The sequence below is a fragment of the Phaseolus vulgaris genome, chromosome 1 (genome assembly GCF_000499845.2).
Source record: "Phaseolus vulgaris cultivar G19833 chromosome 1, P. vulgaris v2.0, whole genome shotgun sequence".
Classification (NCBI taxonomy): Eukaryota; Viridiplantae; Streptophyta; class Magnoliopsida; order Fabales; family Fabaceae; genus Phaseolus; species Phaseolus vulgaris.
Window position 1 is genome coordinate 8935222 of NC_023759.2, and position 20474 is coordinate 8955695.

A 20474-nucleotide genomic window follows, 5' to 3' on the forward strand; every position below is an offset into this window, starting at 1 on the left:
AATATTAGGATCTTTCTATAACTCTGGTATCCGTATCCTTTAATAGAGCCTCTAAAAGTACCAACACTAATAGAAAGACCTTGACAACCCCTAGAAAAGTAACAAACTAGCTCTAGAAAGGATTTCAATTTTATTAATTTTTTCTATTTTATATAACTAGCTTCCTTGGTTGTCTCGTAAATTTGAGTTTTTATTTTGTAATTAGATTTGTTCGAGTGTTTCCCAGCTATCATATAAAGTGTATTAAGTTACAATTTCTTAAGTATTGGAAACCAATGGGAATATACCTAAATCCAATAACGATTCAAACAACAATATTGCAATTAAAATTAAAGAAAAAGTAAAAACATTATAAAACATCTACAACGTCTTCATCTTGGGTAATCGTCATCCAAACATTTTCACTTGTGGCTTCAAGTTTTATTCATGACCAACATGTTTTCTTGATTACCAAAATAACCTTGAATCACCTTCCTTCTAGTTCTTGATTACCAAATGAACCTTGAAACAGACGACAATATTAACAAACTAATTTATTCATTTATTTCAATATAGTTTCTAACACTACAAAATACATTTACAGATCTCTAGATGTTATAGATTTCATCATATTTCATAAAATAATGGACTATATTTTTTCTACAAATTAAACATTAATTTTTTTCAGGTGTAAATCATTCTTGAATCACTTCCAACTGCAAAGGTCGTCTTGTGGAACTGAGTCCCTTAGCTGTAGAGGAAGTTGTTGAGTGAAATGGATTAGGAGGCACAGCAAACTGGTTTTCCTCTTCAGTTTGTAGCATGTGTATCACAGATTTTATGGATGGACGGTTCACTGGCTCCCACTGAATGCACCAAAGCCCAATAATTGCTAGTTTCTTTGCAATCTTAACATCACCTTCATCCTCAACATGGATATGTACATCTCCATCAACCAGGTTATGGATCCTATCCGGGTATAGAACATGGAAATTTTGTGGAGAAGACATGTCCACATTCTTTCTCCCACCAACCATTTCTAACAACAACATTCCATAACTGTAAATATCGGATTTGTAAGACACGTTCCAAAAGTTTCTGGAGAAGACTTCAGGTGCAATGTATCCCAAAGTTCCTCTAGCAGTTGTCATGGACACCAAACTGGGATTCTTTGAACACAATTTTGCTAAGCCAAAATCCGAGATTTTTGGAGTGAAGTTGTCATCAAGTAACACGTTGTGAGGATTTATGTCAAAGTGAATAATGGGACGATTACAACCTTGATGAAGATACTCAATCCCTTTAGCTATACCAAGAGCAACGTGTTGAAGCTTCTCCCATCCAAGGAAATGGTCCTTGTCTTCTGGTGGAAATATGAAGCTTTGTAAGGAACCGTTTGGAAAGAAATTGTAGACAAGAGCACGATGGAGTCCATCTGCACAGAAGCCAAGCAAACGCACCACGTTGATGTGATGGAATTTGCCCATAATTCCCACTTCATTGATGAACTCATTCCCCTCTCCCTCTGTACTGTAGAGGATCTTCACAGCCACCGAAATCTCACTCGAAAGTTTTCCTCTGAACACAGCCCCATGAGCTCCTTCCCCTAGCTTTTCCTTGAAGCCATTGGTAATTCTTTTCAGGTCAGCGTAGGTGAATCTTGCAGGCTTTTCTGCCCTGTAGTCCTCTAAAAACTTGTCCACTCTTTCTTGGTCTTCTTGCTTTTTCCTAAAATAGAGGATGCTCTTGAAGACAGCAATGACCAGCAGCCCCAAAAGGATCGAACCTAGAATAGCGGTTGGAGACTTCATTAAAAAAAGAAATATTTATGTACTTGTTTCAGTCTTTACACTTAAACATTACTTGTTTCAATTCATACGCTTATACTTTTTAATGCCATTCAATTGTTGACATCCTAAATTGTAGGAATAAGGAGTTGAATTATATTAATAAGCGAATGTGATGTTACCTGTAGAAGCAAAAGTAAAAGATTTAGGAACGTGAATTCTCTTCCGTTTGCATTCAAAACAATCGATGTCTCCTGTGGTGTTGTTGGTCTTCCATGTACATCTCTTGCCTTTTCTTTTGCACTCAGCACAATTTGGTTTGGACCATCTCAAATACAAGATACCCCGGTTGAAGGATACGATTGGCCCAGTGAGGTCGAACATCTTGGTACAGGATGTTAGATCCAATTGAGAACACTTTGAAAAGAATAAGAAATGTAAATCGTGTTGGGTATGAAGTCAAGACCAATTGGGTTGGGCTGACAAGACACCATGTACACAGTTGAAGCGCAGGTGAACATTGTTTCGTGACTTCAAGTGGGAGATTGTTAGGTATGAAGTCAGAACCAATTGGGTTGGGCTGAGTAGACACCATGTTTTAGTGAGTGGGCTTAATCGTTGTGTCCCTTTATTATCTCTATTTATCTCTATTTAAAGAGATCATTGTACTTGTAATTGGTGTGAAACAAGATATAATGAAAACCTAATAGTTGCCCGGGTGGATGTAGGTTGCAGTTGGCGACCGAACCACGTTAAATCATGTGTTATTTATTTGCTACAGTTGATTTGTGATTGTGTGTATTGCTTCCGCGTGCATTTTTCCCATCAGTGGATTCAAGAGCCTTGGTTCGATTACACACTAGAGATCCGATCAGCAGAAATTAATCAACGAGACGTGAAAATTGCGGCTGCAGTAGCGTCCCAAACTTAGGGTTTCGCAGAGGCGGCAACAACGTTCCAAAGTTAGGGTTTTGCAGAGGCGGCAACAACATCCCAAAGCTAGAGTTTCGCACGGGCGGCAACGACATCCCAAAGTTAGGGTTGCATGTGCGTTCTGCACGTGTGCTGGTCTGAGACGACATGGATTGCAGTGCGACGGCGGTGACCAGACGGTGGTTGTGCGGAGCGTGAACAGCGACGGTGCGTGTTCTGGCAGCTGCGGTCCAGTGTGGCGGAGCGCCGGTGCATTGGGGACTGCGACCAGGTCTATTGGTGACTGATTTTGGGTGATGCAATTATTGTGGTCTTAATTTAAAAAAAAAAGATTGCCAAAATCTGAAATTAGTTGTACCGAGTATCTCGTCTAGTCATTTGAGATGGTAGAAGAAGGGAAGTTCCGAATTGAAAATTCGATGGTACAAATTTCAGTTGGTGGAAAATGCAAATTGAGGATTTACGAGTTCAGTTACTGAGCACATCAATAAAACGAATTCGATCTTAGTCAGACTTATGTCATTGGGCATTAAGTTCGATGATGAAGTTCAAGCTTTACTACAGCTATTATCTTTGCCTGACAGTTGGTTCGGAATGGTTACAGTAGTTACCAGTTCAGCGGGATCCGATGGATTCACTTTTGAGAAGATTCGTGATCTCATTCTTGACGAGGATGTCCGAAGAAGGAGTTCTGGGGAATTATCTAGTGAATCGCTATATGTCATCAAAGGTAATAAAAATATCAGAGATAGTGGGAGCAAGAACAAAAGAAGGAGTTAGTCAAAGATTCGGGATTGCTCAAGTGTAACATGTTGGAACTGCAAGGAGGTGGGGCATTTCAGGAATCAATGCCGAAATGATAAATAAGTCAACATTGCAGAAGACTTCGCAGACGAGGAATTTTTAGTTTGTTGCGCGGATAACAGTGTGGATTCCTGGGTCATGGATTCTGAAGCATTGCATAATCTAGTTATTAGAGACTTTGGAAAGGTAAGACTAACGGACAACAGAACTCTTGATGTTACGGGCATGAGTGACATAGTGTTGAAGACTTCAGTTGATTTCTGGACTTTGAAGGATGTCAGAGTTGTTCTAAGCTTGACGAAAATTTTGATTTCTGTTAGACAATTGAGTGGACAGGGACAGGAAGTGATGTTCGGAAATTAGCAGTGGAAGGTCGTCAAGGGAAATCTTGTCATGGCCTGTGGAAGAAAGAGAGGTTCGTTGTATATGGTTGGATTACCGTGTCTGAGGGAGTGACCATCTCAGTTCAGAAGATAAACAAAGTCTAGTTCACAGAATCTCGTGGACAGAAGAGGGTTGTCTTTACAAGAGAGAAACCCAGAGCCACATGTCAGATTCAGGATGAACGAGCATGGAAAGGTTCAGGTAGACCAGTCAGAGGTACTTGTGGCAGTGGGAGCACGAGTTGTGCTTCAGCTAAGGTTCCTAGATGTAAGTGGGAGTCGGTAGGAACAGAGAACGGGTCAGTGACTGACGTGTTGAAACTCAAGGGAGTTTTAACGAAGTATTCAAAATGATTAAGAAGGTTGGTGGTAACTAGATGTGGAACATTGAGTTCCGTCGACTACAGAAGTACATGTACACAACACAGTTGAAGCGTGTGAACATTGTTCCGTGACTTCAAGTGGGAGATTGTTGGGTATGAAGTCAAGACCAATTGGGTTGGGCTGACAAGACACCATGTACACAGTTGAAGCGCAGGTGAACATTGTTCCGTGACTTCAAGAGGGAGATTGTTAGGTATGAAGCCAGGACCAATTGGGTTGGGCTGAGTAGACACCGTGTTTTAGTGAGTGGGCTTAATCATTGTGTTCCTTTATTATCTCTATTTAAAGAGATCATTGTAATTGGTGTGCAACATGATATAATGAAAACCTAATAGTTACCCGTGTGGATGTAGGTTGCAGTTGGCGACCGAACCACGAATCATGTGTTGTTTATTTTCTGCAGTTGATTTGTGATTGTGTGTATTGCTTCCGCGTACATTTTTCCCATCAAATCGGACAGGAGACCATGTCTCATGAATTTGAGCCATCCTCGTAGTAGTATGTGAGGATTGAATGATCAGCTGAAGTGCAGTTGAAGAAGCTCAAGTTATTGTGTGGTCCACCATATGGTGATTCGAATTGGTAAGTTCGAATAAAATTGATGGTTTGGTTAAACTTGTTGGAAAAGCAGTTTTCGGGGTCCGTTAAGCTAAATTCCTGAATTCGGTAGTCTATGTCACTGACTAGGAGTTTCATCGTAGGAAGCGCAAGCATGGTCTCGTTTTTTTCAGAGCAAGAAAGACAAATACGGGGATAACCGCATGGGTCGTCCATCTCCTTGATGAGTTGGAAGGGAAATCTGATAGGGGGTTGGTTCGGCCCACAAGACAATTCCTCATCGCACTCGTTATGAGCGCTGCCAGTTCTGATAAGAAGAAGCATGAATAGCGTCATCAATGCACAATCACGTTGGAGGAGCAACACTCTTGCCATTTTGTTTTCTTACGAGAAAACAGCTGTTAATCGAGCTCAGTGCCTCTTTTAGTTTATGCTAACACTTCTAATTTCTATTTGTTTTTTACTTTTGCAATCAGTTGCAGAAACCACAGAAAAGATAAAAAAAAAAAAGACTTATGATTTCTCATTAGTCAAAGTCTTGCTGATAAAAAATAAAAATAAAAATTAGTCAAAGTCTGCGTTTTAAAATAGTTCTTTAATGGAAAAATGAAGTCCCATAATTTGGTCCGTACTTGTCACAGTTTATCGATAAGAATTAGCATACATTTACTTTTATGAATGTCAAGGTAGATGCATATTAAGTGCCAAGAATTCACTCCCCCAAACAACAATAATGCAGTGAGAGTCACACTCGTATACGAGACCACCTTATCAAATTCTTCGAAATTCACTGCCACAAAAGTCCTATATCTTCCACGCGTAATAATGCAGAAAAGTCAAGCCAAAGACTAATGAGCACTGCAGTGTATGTGACAACAACAAAAGTTTGTTCCAAGAATCACATAAAGACTACTAACTACTCTCTCTTTACTTTCGATTTAAAAAAAAAACTAATGAACTTAAATATAAGCAAATTTCAACATCCTAAACCATACTTATCTTTAAACATAAGCGCATCTTCCAATAAATATATTTGGGATGATTTAGTAAAAGTATCTCTATTGGTTGAAAATGAAACTATTAAATAAACTTAACTACTTAGAACTGACATTAATGTGAAAAAAAAACTTTGTGGTCCATTCATAAAAAGTAGTTGTTAAAATTTCGAATTTAAAGCAAAAAAATAGTCAAGAAACTCGATACATCGAAAAGGAGTGGGTAAAGAGCTATGAGTTTGAGGAAAATCATAAAAGAATAGAAGAAAATGTTTTTCTTTGACAAAATTACTTAATGGACATGTATTTTTTTCTTGTAAGATAAGTGGAACATTAATAACATTATTTTATGTGCCACGTGTAATTAGTAGTGTAAAATATATTTATTGAATAAAGGTCTTGATATTTTTGAAATTTGTGACACCCATGGTTATAATGAAGTACATTTTGGTGTGTCTCTCTTTATCAACTTTCCTTTTAGTTTAGTTCAAGTTTTTTTTGTTAATTCCTTTGAATTTAATTCTTGCAAACGTATTATCTTGGCAGAATTCTTAACGCGTTAGCTACAACATTGCATTGATCGATATACACAACGTTTAGTATCCATCGTTTACGACTAACACTATTAGGGTATCTAATCTTATTCGTTCCCTAAGCATTTGTTCCCTAAGCATTCGTCTCTCAATGTCAATGTCGGTCTAATATAGTACTTTCGTCGTTGGTGTTTAATTAATCTTTCTTAAACTTTTTTTTTATATATAAAATAACATGTCTTCATTATGAATGTTATATTCCCACTTTGACATATCAACACTCACCAATCGTTTAGAGCATGTTAAACCAAGAAAAGAGTCATTACAAATATATTTATCTTCTTCACAATATATATATATATATATATATATATATATCTTCTTTATACAAAGTTGAGAAGAAAATAGTCATTACAAATATTTTTGGGGTTTAGGGTTTAGGGTTTAGGTCAAGGTCAACTATATTCACTGAAAAAGATTCAAAACAATTTGTAAGGCCAAATCTTGAGAAATAGATTTAGAAGTAACTCGTTGGACAACAACAAATGTAAGACTTGTTGCATTAGATGCAGATTTGAGATGAGAGAATCCTTCAAAAAGACCAAAATTTTTAAGAGGCAAGGAGTCTTTTTTTTTAGCAAATCATTTGATTCGTGGACATTCTCCAAAGACGTCATATCAACTAAAATATCATCCTGAGATCGTGAACCAACCCTTATATCAACAACCACAACAACTTAAACATTATCAACAATAATTAATTCTTTAGTAGATTTCTTAAACTTTTGACCAACAAGAGATCCAGCCTCCACTTGACCAACAACAACTTCAAACTAGGGTATCAAGATCAATAACAGCTCCTTCAACTTCCACCACCCCTGCCTTACGAACAAGTACCTCATATATTTATCCCTCTACTACATAATTTTGTTTCTCTGTGACCACTTCCTTGTGAAGGGCTTCATTAGTTTCTTTTTTCTAGACAGTCACAAGTCTATACTCTAGAACAAGTTTGGATAAAACAGCAGACAGTTTAATTGTGTTATTGAGGTTATCAGGATTCGTCTACATTTAGAAATATCATACCCTATCACTTTACACGAAGAGAAAAATGGAGGCAATTTCTCAAATTCAATATCTGCAAAAAGGCAAAACTAAGTCTTTTCACCAAAATTTGATTAGACAAAGTATATAGCATATCAATATCAACTAACACTCTAGCAAAAAACCTCTAAATGTATTCATTGTGCAGTCATCGAGGGAAATAGGAGTACTAATTCCTCTTGCTTTAGAGAAAATTGTTTTTGGTTGCCAATATTCCATAGAAAGACTGTGGATTTTGATTAAACATTGAGCTTTGGTGAGTTTCATGCAAGATGGCACAAAGTCTGGTTCAAACAAAGACTGTCAAGATACCCAAATTGAGATTCCAAGACCTCGTTGCTAAGACTCTTCTAATGTCTTCAAGGGAAGAAAAAACAAATTCCTAAAACACTTTTCTCAAAGGAATAACTTTCCAAGATTCTAAAGACTCTCAAGCAAGATCCAACTTCTAGTTGATGTTCATATGAGTATGAGGTTTGTCACCTTTAGATAGTACTATTCTTCCATGAAGGTGATTTTTACTGCCTTTAAGACCTACGAGATACATATCTTCATCAATCTAAACAAATATCAAATTTCCTTTGATACAAGAAGAAAACAACTGTAAAAGAGAGATATCACTAGCTTGTGAAAAAATCTTCTTTTGTGCTTGAGTCGTACAAGATGACTTAGTTTGTGAAGATCAACCTTGATCATTCAGACACCCCCAATAAATTTGAAAACTTAGAAGAATTTGTCCCAATCTCACAACACTAGAGAAACCCTAACCACTTAAAAGAGAAACTTTACCATAGGAGGACAAAACCCTAACCTAACCACCGAATACTTATGTTCAAGGATATAGTTTTGTCATCACAGTATTTTTTTTTTATCTCTAGTTTCATCTTTTTAATTGATAATTTTATCCTTAGATAATTTTAATCTTTAGTAGTGAAAAGAGGATTTTTTTTTTGTAATGGTCTGACTTTAAAATAACATAAATATACATTTCTCTTAATTTTTAAATCATTCTTTTAGAAATATGTTTTTTTTTTAATTTTATTATCTATTATAAAATTAATAAAGATAATATTCTATTTTGTGTACACAGACTCTCACTGTTTTATCCTTTGAATAACATTTTTTAAAACTAAAATAACTACTTATATAACACATTACCTACGAAATAAGAAACAATTGTTTACTAAATTATAAAAATTATTTTTAATTGGACAATTTTACCCTTTATTAATAAAAAATAATTTAGTTATTTAATAAAATAAAAAATTAAGTAAAAAATTTATTAAAATAACTAAAGAACTTCTCTATTAAAAAATAATGGCTATATAACTTTTTAATCCTATTTTTATCCTTTGACTAGCCATCTTTAAAGCTAAAATAACTATGTTTATAAATAACTACCTATAAAATCAGAAAAAAAAATTACCTATTAAAAGTTATTTATTTATTTAATAAAATAAATAATTGAATAAATTTTATTTATTTTAACAAAATTAAGTAGCTTCTTTTTTAAAAGTAACGGCTATATAATTTACAATACTATTTTTTCAAAATTATATATTTTAATTTATATTATTTTTAATTAAATATTCATAAAAAATATATATAAAAATTATAAAATTATCTATTTGAATATAATAAAGATGTGAATACACATGTGAGAAATATGTGTTTTCGTTAGTTTGAATAAAGAAAATATCAATAGCGAGAACTTATGTGTTTCTACTACTTTTTAAGTAAAAAAGTTATTTACTTATTTTTTTAGTAGAAATATATTATTTAATTATTATTTTATGAATTAAATAAAATATTTTTTTTATTAAAAGATAAATTTATCTAATTAAAAATGACGTTAAAGATAGTTATCAAAATATCTATTCTTCTTATGAAATATGTATTCTTTTTATTTAATGATATACATTATTTTTAGTAGAAATAAATTATTCAATTACGTGGTTTATTAAATAAAATATATATATATATATATATATATTATTTATTAAATAATAATTTTTTTAATTAAAACATAACATAAAAAATAATTATAAAAAATGTATTGGCTCTATATAATAATGATAATAATAATATAATAATAAAAATATAATAATAATAATTAATAATAAGTATAAGTAAATTTAAAAGTTTAAAGATTTTATTGTTATTATATTAATAAAAAAAGTTGACAAGTGATTCTTTTATTTCAAGGAAGGTGTGATTTTTCTTTCTTTCTTTTTTACATCATGATGACATTTGCGATATTAATTCACAGGATTGTTTTTAACAATCACTGGACCAAACCAAAATCTTGAACATTACGGTGCATATCAATCAGCATTAATTATGTTGGGACACTATTGTATGCCATACCTCATAGTTAGATATGTTGTTGGCACCATATTATTTATTGCTCTTATGACATACAAGTGGAGAAGAAGACATTCCTCACAATCCGAAAATATTGAAAGTTATTTAGAGCAAAATAGTTTGATGCCTATTCGATACATATATAAGGAAATTAAGAAGATGACCACAGGTTTCAATGAAAAATTGGGTGAAGGAGGTTATGGCTCTGTATTTAAAGGAAAGTTGCGCAGTGGACCTTCTGTTGCTATAAAAGTGTTACGAAAATCAAAAGGTAATGGACAAGACTTTATCAATGAAGTTGCAACAATTGGAACAATACATCATCAAAATGTAGTGCACTTAATTGGATATTGTGCTGAGGGCTCAAAACGTGCTCTTGTTTATGAGTTCATGCCTAATGGATCTCTTGACAAATTTATATTTTCCAGAGAAGAAAATCTGCATTTAACCTATGACACAATATATAATATAGCAATTGGAGTAGCACGTGGGATTTCGTATCTACACCATGGTTGTGAGATGCAGATTTTGCATTTTGACATCAAACCCCACAACATCTTGCTTGATGAAAAATTCATCCCAAAAGTCTCTGACTTCGGATTGGCAAAACTCTATCCAATAGACAAAAGTGTTGTGACTATGACACCAGCAAGAGGGACAATCGGATACATGGCTCCAGAATTGTTTTATACAAATATAGGAAGAATATCAGATAAGTTTGATGTTTATAGTTTTGGAATGTTTCTGATAGAAATAGCATGCAAGAGGAAAAACTTAAACCCTCATGCAGAGCGTTCAAGCCAACTTTACTTTCCCTTTTGGATTTACGATCAACTTGACAAAGAGAAAGATATAGAAATGGAAGATGTCACAGAGGATGAGAAGAAAATTGCAAAAAAAATGATGATAGTTTCACTTTGGTGCATACAATTAAAACCAAATGATCGTCCTTCTATGAATAAAGTAGTCGAAATGCTTGAAGGAGATATTGAGAACCTTAAAATACCTCCAAAGCCTTCTCTGTATCCACGTGAAACTTTGGAAAGAATATGCTCTGATCAAACAACCGTATGTCCGAGTTCATTAGTTCTTCAAGCTATTCCATGAAGATTGCCACTAATGATCCACTAAATGAAAGTATTTAATAATGCATATTAGTTGTTTATTTGCATCAAACTTAGTAACTTGAACATTGTTCATCTATAATATTTACATTGTATAAGTTATTTCCTATTGTTTTATACTTCAAAGTTTAAAATGATGGTTTACCAAATTTAAAAATTTGTTTTAAGATTTTCGATATGTTAATTATACTAAAGTAGTTGTAGCATCCTAAGTTTTTTTTTAATTGTTATTTAAAACTTAATCAAATATACAAGTGAATTTAGTTAAAATAATAAATTAAATAGATATATTTTCTGATAAGTGTATGTACTAAATTCTTCAATAATTGAGATTGTATTGTAAGCTAGATAATAGTAAAGGATTGAATGTGAAAGTAATTAATCAAATTATCAAAAAAGAATTCATCAAATCAATTATAATTTGTTATTTAAATTAGTTTTATTTTAATTTGTTTCTAAACACTTATTTTAAGAAAAGTTTTGATGAGTGTGAAATAAAATAAATATTTCTAATATTCCAAATAACATTAGTAAGCCATTAAATTATATTTTGGCGAGTTTTTTTAACTAAAATTTCTCCAATAAGTAAAACCATGTGTACAATTGTACCAACTTCCATCATAGGACGAAAATTCTCTGCCTAATCTCGTATTGGTGGAACACTTTATAATTAAGTTGTGTCACACATCATTTACTTTTTTTAGAATAATAATCTTAATACTTTTATACACTACAAAAATTTATGTTTAATAGTTTTTTTTATTAGCATTTTAAACCCGTTAAACTTATTATTCACAATCCTAAAAACTGTCAGCTAAATATTAGTGATAAATAATTTACTAAAATCATTATTAACAAAAAAATTACTAGTGCCAGTTTGAAAATCTCTTAATATCAAACATTATACTTACAATTTCATTAACATTATAATATTATTTACGATTTTCTAAGTCCTGATATGAAGCTGCATTTGACAATATGAGGATAACAAATGAATACGAATCTTCGTTTCACCTTTCATTTCACGAAAATCCTACAAGACAAGTGAATTCAAGGTTTCGTTTAACACAATAATTTAACGTTCTTGAACTTGGGGCCCAAAGAACGATTGCAGTTGCTCCTTTAGTCGGTCGATCGATACTCTTTTCCTCCTTCTAGAAATAGACAATCCACTTCCCTCTCACTGCTTTATCTCTCTTCCTTGCGGTCTTCGATCTCGAATGATACCTGCAAAAGACACTCTGACGCTCAAGTGAGTACAATGTTCGGTACTCGGTGTTTTAGCACACTATGATGACATAACTGGTTTAGGGAATTTGTGCCTATTTATATAATTATCATGGGCCCTTCCTTATTAGGCCATATTAGAGAGTTGGTTCATGTTTAGAAATGTATTTCCTATCTCTTGATTGTTGATTATCTCTGCTAATCCTGTTTAAGCGTAACCTTAATTTTGGTCTCGGTCGGTACCCCGACCGGATCCCAAGATATGGTCTCAGTCGTACAGACCCAACATCTCGATCATATGGAGCCTACCGGTACACTAACAAATTTTACATAGTAAATTGGATTTAGAGTTTTGTTAACATGTTTTGTAGAATGGAGGAAATAACTCTTGCATGATCGATTCTTAATATGATGAGATGATTTATGTTAAAGAAATGAAGTATTTAAGAAAGGCATGTAAGAATAATCGTCAGAAAGTCTATTTCATCAAAATGTTCGAAAGTAGTTGCACCAAAATTCAAATAAATTAAAAGGATATAAAATTATATAGGGTCTTAACAACTTGGGAAAGTCTACTTGTCATAAGAATCTTAAGTAGATAGATTGACAAGACTACAAACTTAGATTCTTGGCATAAAAATAAAAAGATTTTTTAACCCTTTGTTATTGTTCTTGGCATGACAAATTTAATGGAAGATATAAGTTATTAGATTCTTTTCTTCTACTCCATTAAAAACTCTCAAGGAGTAAATTATTGAACTATATGTTTTACAATTTACTTGGAAGATTTATCCTTTCATTATCTCTAACAAACTTATCCTAAAATATTTAATTCAATTGGAACCAAATGGTGGAATTTGAGTTCAAAATGAAAAGAATTGAATCATAACAATTTTCTCTGTAAATAATAACATTACAGTGCGATAAATACTTGCACTCTTCAAAATAAATGAAAAGCAAGCCCAATGAATGAATGATGCGTTGCATTAAGTCTTCTTTTTATATGTATATTGTTCAAATTATAATCTTCTTTGTCAAGTAAGGGTCCCTAGCCTCATTGTTTTGTTTTAATTGGTATTGTTTGACTTGAATAAGGTGTTCTCAATTTTACCTTATATCTGACATTATTTTAAGAAGTGAGAATCTAAATTATTAGTAGTTGGAGATTTGACCTTAAGAATTTAAATGAATGGTATTTAAACTACATTAATTGGTCTCATACATTGAAACTCATTTATCCTATAAAGATAATTAAAATTTATGCACGTGAATCAAATAGTAAATCTAATTATATATATGTATAACTTCACCATCCGTGTCATACAAATTACAACCTGATATTTATTCTCGTTATCTTTTTCATGTTTCTTATTTGTTCTTCTTAATGAAAATGATAGAAAAATCTATAAATACATATTCATGTTGTCCTCGTATGTTGGACAATTTTTTGTAACATCCACAAATCTTTAATCTCCACAACAAATTTCCTTTGTAGCAAAATATGAAAAGGACAAGTTCCTGCGTCAAAGTTGTCTTTAGAACAAATATGCTCAGCGCATGAGGGTTGTGTTGAGCAAATTTTCCCTTGTTGAATTCCTTTCTCCATACTTGCACTTGAGAAGTGGGGGTTGTGTTCAACAAATCTAAGGTGGTGGTAATGCAATATTTAGCAATTCGCTTACCGATTTGCAATTCACTTAGCAGTTTGAAATTCGTTCAGAAAATTGACCTTTATTACTTGAGTATGAATAACCCTTATTTGTTTTCTTACAAGATTTATCATGTAGTAATGCATCTACTCCATTAGTAATGCATAAATCAAACTATTGTAAGTCAATAGATTGATTATGATAGTTTGCTTTCTAGGTAACCATAATTAAAGAATTAACTTGATTTGGTATTAGGGAGTAATGAACTTGAATCACATTGTGTTTATAGATAACTTAGTACATAAATGTTACAAGGTTTATTCAATCTCAAAACTTTTATCAATCTAAGAACATCTCTTTTTCACACCAATTTTTAACCTCACAAAATTTATCTTCAGTTTAATTTACCATCATTTGTACAATTTTACATGATTATGTTTACACTTTATAACGAAAGACACATTTGTTGTGATTATAGTCCCTGAGGATACGACAATCCCTTTATCAGTTGTACTACAGTTGACTCAATCCACTTGTCGAGAAATAACTCATTAATACCTACCTTTTCAAATTTCACGGAAGACACTATGAAATATTGAGGAGGACACTATGAAATTACAATCAAGTTGGAGTGCAATAATTTAAAAATATTTTACCTCTCAAGTTGAAGGATCATACCCATTTTCATAAGGAAGTTATTAATGGGAAAGACATTTTTTATCTAGGGACTAGCATAAATTTAATATCCATATCCATGCTCTCAAAGATAGGAAAGGTAAAAGTAAACCTCAGACAAAATAGTTAAAATTTCGCCTAGATGGAGACGATGTTGGTTAAGGTTTGCATATTTATTTTTCGTGCAGATTTTGTTATTATGATGTAGAAGAAGATTTAGAGGTACCAATTATTTTGAAAAAAATCTTCTACGATAACTGTAAGACCCTTAATTGATGTTTAATAGGGTATAATAGAACACTATTAATATCTTTATAATTAAGTAGGGTTACACCTCACCGACTTTTTTTTCAAAAGTAATAATCTTAATGCTTTTATACAGTAAATTTTCTTATGTTTTTTATGGTTTTTGTTTTATTAGTTATTTAAAGCCATTAAACGTATCATTCATCGTCCTCAAAACTATTGGTAAAATATTAGTGATAAACAATTTACTAACAACCTTTTAGACCATCCTTATTAATACTAAATATTGCTAGTTATTTTTTAAAATCTGTTAACACCAAACAGTAGACAATGCTATTTTGTTAACACCATAACATTATCTGCAATTTTCTAATTCTCGTTAAGTTGTGATATTACCGACATTTTTAATCCCATTAATGCCATAAAGTTAGAATCCATAAGTAGTGTTTCATTTGTCCCCCATATTCAATCATGCTCACAACTCATTCATTCTTGCACCCATGCATAACCATTCTCATTCATGCTCGAGTCGCCTCTCCATAGTCAATCACATTCATCCCTTATTAACACACTCATCTCTCTAATTAATTTTCACCTTTTTAACTATATATAATTGTGTACATAAGTGACTCACCTCTTTTATTGAAAACATACTCGATGTACTGATTCACTGTCTATCATTTTTGTTCTAATAACTAATATTATTGATAATAAAAAATGCATAAGTTAGTATAAAGTCATGTAAAAAAAATACGAGATAGAGAAATTTAATTAGAATAATTTCTCTTTCAGAAAATGAAGATGAATTTTGAGAAAAGATAATTGTATAGATGCCATTGAAAAAAAGACCCGTGAATATTGTTAATATATTTAATTTTCTATTTTAAATTATTGGGCTTTGTTTGTTTGGTCCAACTTTCCTTTTCTGTTTCAGCTAGGTCTTAATCTTTTTCTTATATATACACTATGTATTTTACTCTCTAATATACCAGTGAATAAAATTTTCTTTTATATTTATTTTTCTCTACAATTAGGGTTCATCAAAACTTCTCTTTCTTCATTACGATTACGTGCGATAACGTACGCTACATTAAAGCATCACATCAGACAAGGGATATTCATCTTCACTTACTGTAATATGGTATCAGAGCTCTTCGAATGAAGAGTTCTGCTGCGCTTCTCTCTGATTTTTATTTCCTCTTTGCTGTTCTTGGTTTTTTTTTTTCTGTTCTCTTTCAAAATCTTGATTGGTTTTAAAAATCTTTTAGGCAATGTTTAATGAAAATCCTAGTCTTCATAGTCTTAATAGTAGTCACACTATTACATGCAATTTTTGTGGTAAATATGGTCATACTGAGGTTGTTTGTTTTCGCAAAGTGGGTTTTCCTTCTGGTAATGTTAAAACCTCAAAGTTTTCTTTTACTAGAAAAGTCTGCACTTTTTGTAATCGTCTTGGTCACACTGTTGACACCTGTTATAAAAAGCATGGGTTCCCTCCTGGCTACAAATTCTCCAATTGGACATCCCAAGCCAATAATATGATTACTACTGACACTTTTTCTGAGCTTTTTCCTAAAGAACAGGATGTAAAGGGAATTCAACTTACATCACAACAGTGCCAATTCCTTACCAACATTTTGCGTCAGCAAAACCTTGAGGATCCTGCCCCTCACACTCAAATTAATCAAGTCGGCACCATCTCTACGGATGAAATCCCCAATACTGAGCATTCTTCAATAGGTAAGTTTCTCTCTTCACTATCTTCTATAAAAGAATCTTGGATTATTGATTCTGGTACCACTGATCATGTTTGTCACAATTTGAACGTTTTTACTACTTATACTAAAATTAAACCTGTCTTAATTAGTCTTCCAAATGGCCAAACTGTTTATGCCACATATTCTGGTTTAGTACGTTTTTCTGATAAGTTTTATTTGTCTGATGTGTTATACGTGCCTCATTTTCAATTAAACTTAATATCTGTTTCTAAACTCACACACCAACTTAAATGCACTTTAACTTTCACTTCAACCCACTGCATTATACAAGACAATCTCACTCAAGAGAGGATTGGTACAGTTAAAGCCACCGCTGGCTTGTACCTTGTCACTACCTTGCCTGCTTCTAGTCATTCTAAACCGCATTGTTTTGCTCCTTTTATTAATTGTAATATCACAGACAAAACAGTATGACATTATAGACTAGGACACCCTTCACATGAAAGATTACATGTTTTAAGCAAACAATACTCTTTTATTACTGTTGATACTCATCATGTATGTGACACTTGTAGTCGTGCAAAACAGAGAAAACTTCCTTTCACTTTAAGTAATACTGTTACCTCTGCTATTTTTTATCTTGTACACTTTGATATTTGGGACCATGTTCCATAATTTCTATGCAAGGTTTTCGTTATTTCTTGACTATTGTTGATGATTACTCGCGTTATACTTGGGTTATTTTGCTGCATAACAAATCTGAAGTGCGTCAGCACATCATTAACTTCACTGTTTTCGTTCAAAATCATTTCAAAACTAATATCAAAACGATTCGTACTGACAATGGTGTTGAGTTTGCTATGTCAAATTTTTATGCTTCAAAGGGAATTATACATCAAAAATCTTGTGTTGAAACACCACAACAAAATGGCATTGTAGAACGTAAACATCAACACATACTAAATGTAACCCGGGCTTTACTTTTTCAAGCAAATCTTCCTCCTATTTTTTGGGAATTTGCTGTAAATCATGCTGTTTTCTTAATAAATGCTATTCCTACTCCATTACTTAATAACATCACTCCTCATGAAAAGTTGTTTGGAAAACCATATGACATTTCCTTTCTAAAAGTGTTTGGTTGTCTCTGTTATGCTAGTACCATTACTGCACATAGGAAAAAATTAGATGATAGATCTATCAAAGGTATTTTTCTTGGCTTCCCGCAAAATACAAAAGGTTATATTATCTTAAATTTAAAGTTTCATAGCATAGAGATATCAAGACATGTAATCTTCCATGAAAACCACTTTCCCTATAAATTGGACAGTGGCTTGCCTAAGGACCCTAACACTTTATCTCTCCCTATTTCTAATGCATATAATTCTGCTTTTGATTTTTTTTCTGATACTGCACCTCCTGTCGAGCCATGTGCCTCTACTCCTGCACCCAATACTGTTCCTCCACTAGCCTCATTATCCTATGATCTTCCAACAAATAGTGTCTCTGCTCCTGCATCCAACATTGCACCTCCATCAGAATTATCACCGCCTGCATCTCCAGGAAGCATCTCACCCCAATTTCCAAGAAGATCAACTTGTCCTCCCCGACAACCTGCCTATCTTGCAGATTTCCACACTGCAACCAACACTGTAAGTAGTAGATATCCTATTCATAATTACTTGTCTTACAATTCCTTATCTTCCAATTTTAGAAATGTTATTTCCTCTATCAATTCTCATCCTGAACCTCAGACATATAACGAAGCCTCCAAACATGCTTCTTGGCAATCTGCCATGCAAGATGAGCTTCAAGCTCTTGCTGCTAACAATACTTGGCAACTTACCCCTCTCCCTCCAGGAAAGAAAACTATTGGTTGTAAATGGGTATATAAAATCAAATACCATTCTGATGGCACTGTTGAGCGCCACAAAGCTAGAGTTGTTGCCAAAGGGTTTACCCAACTTGAAGGACTTGATTTCTTAGACACTTTTGCACCTGTTGCTAAACTCGCTACCCTCCGCCTTCTGCTTGCTATTGCCACTACCAAAAATTGGATTTTAAAACAACTTGATGTCAATAATGCATTTCTTCATGGTGATCTCCATGAAGAGGTATACATGACCCCCCCCACCTGGCCTTTCTTTTCCTTCTCCCCAGCATGTTTGCAAGCTTCAACGGTCTTTGTATGGCCTTCGTCAAGCTGGTCGCCAATGGTACGCCAAACTTTCTACTTTTCTTTTATCAAATAATTACTCTATTTCTGTTGCTGATCACTCTCTTTTTCTTAAATATAATAATGATAAACTCACTGTTATTCTTGTTTATGTTGATGACTTGCTCTTAACTGGTGATGACACGGAGGAAATCAATACAATTACTGCATCCCTTCACCATCACTTCAAGATAAAAAATTTAGGTAATCTCACCTCCTTTTTGGGACTGGAAATTGCTCGCAACAGTACTGGTCTTCATTTAAGTCAACGCAAGTATACTCTTGATCTCCTTCAAGAAACTGGCATGCTTGACTCTGCACCTGTGGCCACTCCTATGACTCACACCTCCCGTTTCTCTCCCTACGAAGGCTCACCTCTCGATGTTGATGTCACTTCTCAGTACAGAAGACTCCTTGGACGTCTAATTTACTTAACCAACATGCGACCAGACATCGCCTTCGCTGTCCACAATTTAAGCCAATTCATATCTGCACCCACAACTCATCATCAGCAAGCTGTCTCACGTCTTTTGCGTTACCTCAAGGGCACCCCTGGTGAAGGATTATATTTTTCTCACACTAGTTCACTTTACCTTTGTGGTTTTAGTGACTCTGACTGGGCAACATGTCCTACCACACGCAAATCTGTCACTGGATATTCCATCTACTTAGGAGACTCCCTAATATCATGGAAATCAAAGAAGCAGCCAACTATCTCCCGCAGCTCCTCTGAAGCCGAGTATAGAGCCCTTGCCACCACCACATGTGAGTTACAATGGTTGTCTTACCTCGTTCAGGATTTACATCTTCCTCTCTCCCAGCCTGCAACCCTGTATTGTGACAACAAATCTGCCATTCAAATAGCTTCCAATCAAGTTTTTCATGAACGAACCAAGCACATCGAAATTGATTGCCACCTAGTTCGTGAAAAACTTAACTCTGGTCTCCTCAAACTACTACCCATTACTTCTGCAATGCAAGTTGCTGACATATTCACCAAGCCCCTTGCTTCCGCACAATTCTCTACTCTCAAATCCAAGCTGGGCCTGACAAATATCTACTCCCCAGCTTGAGGGGGGTGTTAATATATTTAATTTTCTATTTTAAATTATTGGGCTTTGTTTGTTTGGCCCAACTTTCCTTTTCTGTTTCAGCTAGGTCTTAATCTTTTTCTTATATATACATCATGTATTTTACTCTCTAATATACAAGTGAATAAAAGTTTCTTTTATATTTATTTTTCTCTACAATTAGGGTTCATCAAAACTTCTCTTTCTTCATTACGATTACGTGCGATAACGTACGCTACATTAAAGCATCACATCAGACAAGGAATATTCATCTTCATTTACTGTAATAAATATCACGAATCAAAGGTGGAAAGAAATTAATACAATGTTATTGAAAATTTGCACTTAGTAATGCCAAAAGCAATTTTGTCCAGTATTGTAGAAAAGACTACTACTATAAAGGAGATTTGGGAGTCTATCATAAAATTGTACAAGGTTAAGTCACTCCACGTAAGAATGTTCTTGAAGAAAAAAATGTATACTCTTTAGAGTGAATCAAAGTCAATGATAAACCACATCAACAACCTTAATATGTTATTTGTCCAACTTTAAGTAGTAAATTTGAACATACTTGAAAATGAGTGTGGAAAGCTTCTACTTTAAAGTTTACTTGAGTTGAATGTTCAACTAATCATCAATATAGCAAAAATAAAAATATTAATGGACACTTAAACTTTGAGGATGTTATCGAAGCTATTCATGATGCAAAATTCAGTCACAAAAAGGTAA

At 33.5% G+C, this 20474-nt stretch overlaps 3 protein-coding genes across 3 annotated transcripts; 1 reads left to right on the forward strand and 2 right to left on the reverse strand.

Moving 5' to 3' along the window:
- Positions 1-520: 520 nt before the first annotated feature.
- Positions 521-1790, reverse strand: LOC137815482 (rust resistance kinase Lr10-like). Its single transcript, XM_068618599.1, has one exon. The coding sequence runs from the start codon at positions 1788-1790 to the stop codon at positions 675-677; it is 1116 nt and encodes a 371-aa protein (XP_068474700.1). The 3' UTR covers positions 521-674.
- A 2951-nt stretch (positions 1791-4741) lies between these two features.
- On the reverse strand, positions 4742-5203 carry LOC137815483 (putative RING-H2 finger protein ATL21A). Its single transcript, XM_068618600.1, has one exon. The coding sequence runs from the start codon at positions 5201-5203 to the stop codon at positions 4742-4744; it is 462 nt and encodes a 153-aa protein (XP_068474701.1).
- A 4500-nt stretch (positions 5204-9703) lies between these two features.
- Positions 9704-11117, forward strand: LOC137813494 (rust resistance kinase Lr10-like). Its single transcript, XM_068615785.1, has one exon. It carries the CDS (start codon positions 9801-9803, stop codon positions 10929-10931), a length of 1131 nt encoding a protein of 376 aa, XP_068471886.1. The 5' UTR covers positions 9704-9800; the 3' UTR covers positions 10932-11117.
- The last annotated feature ends 9357 nt before the right edge of the window (positions 11118-20474 follow it).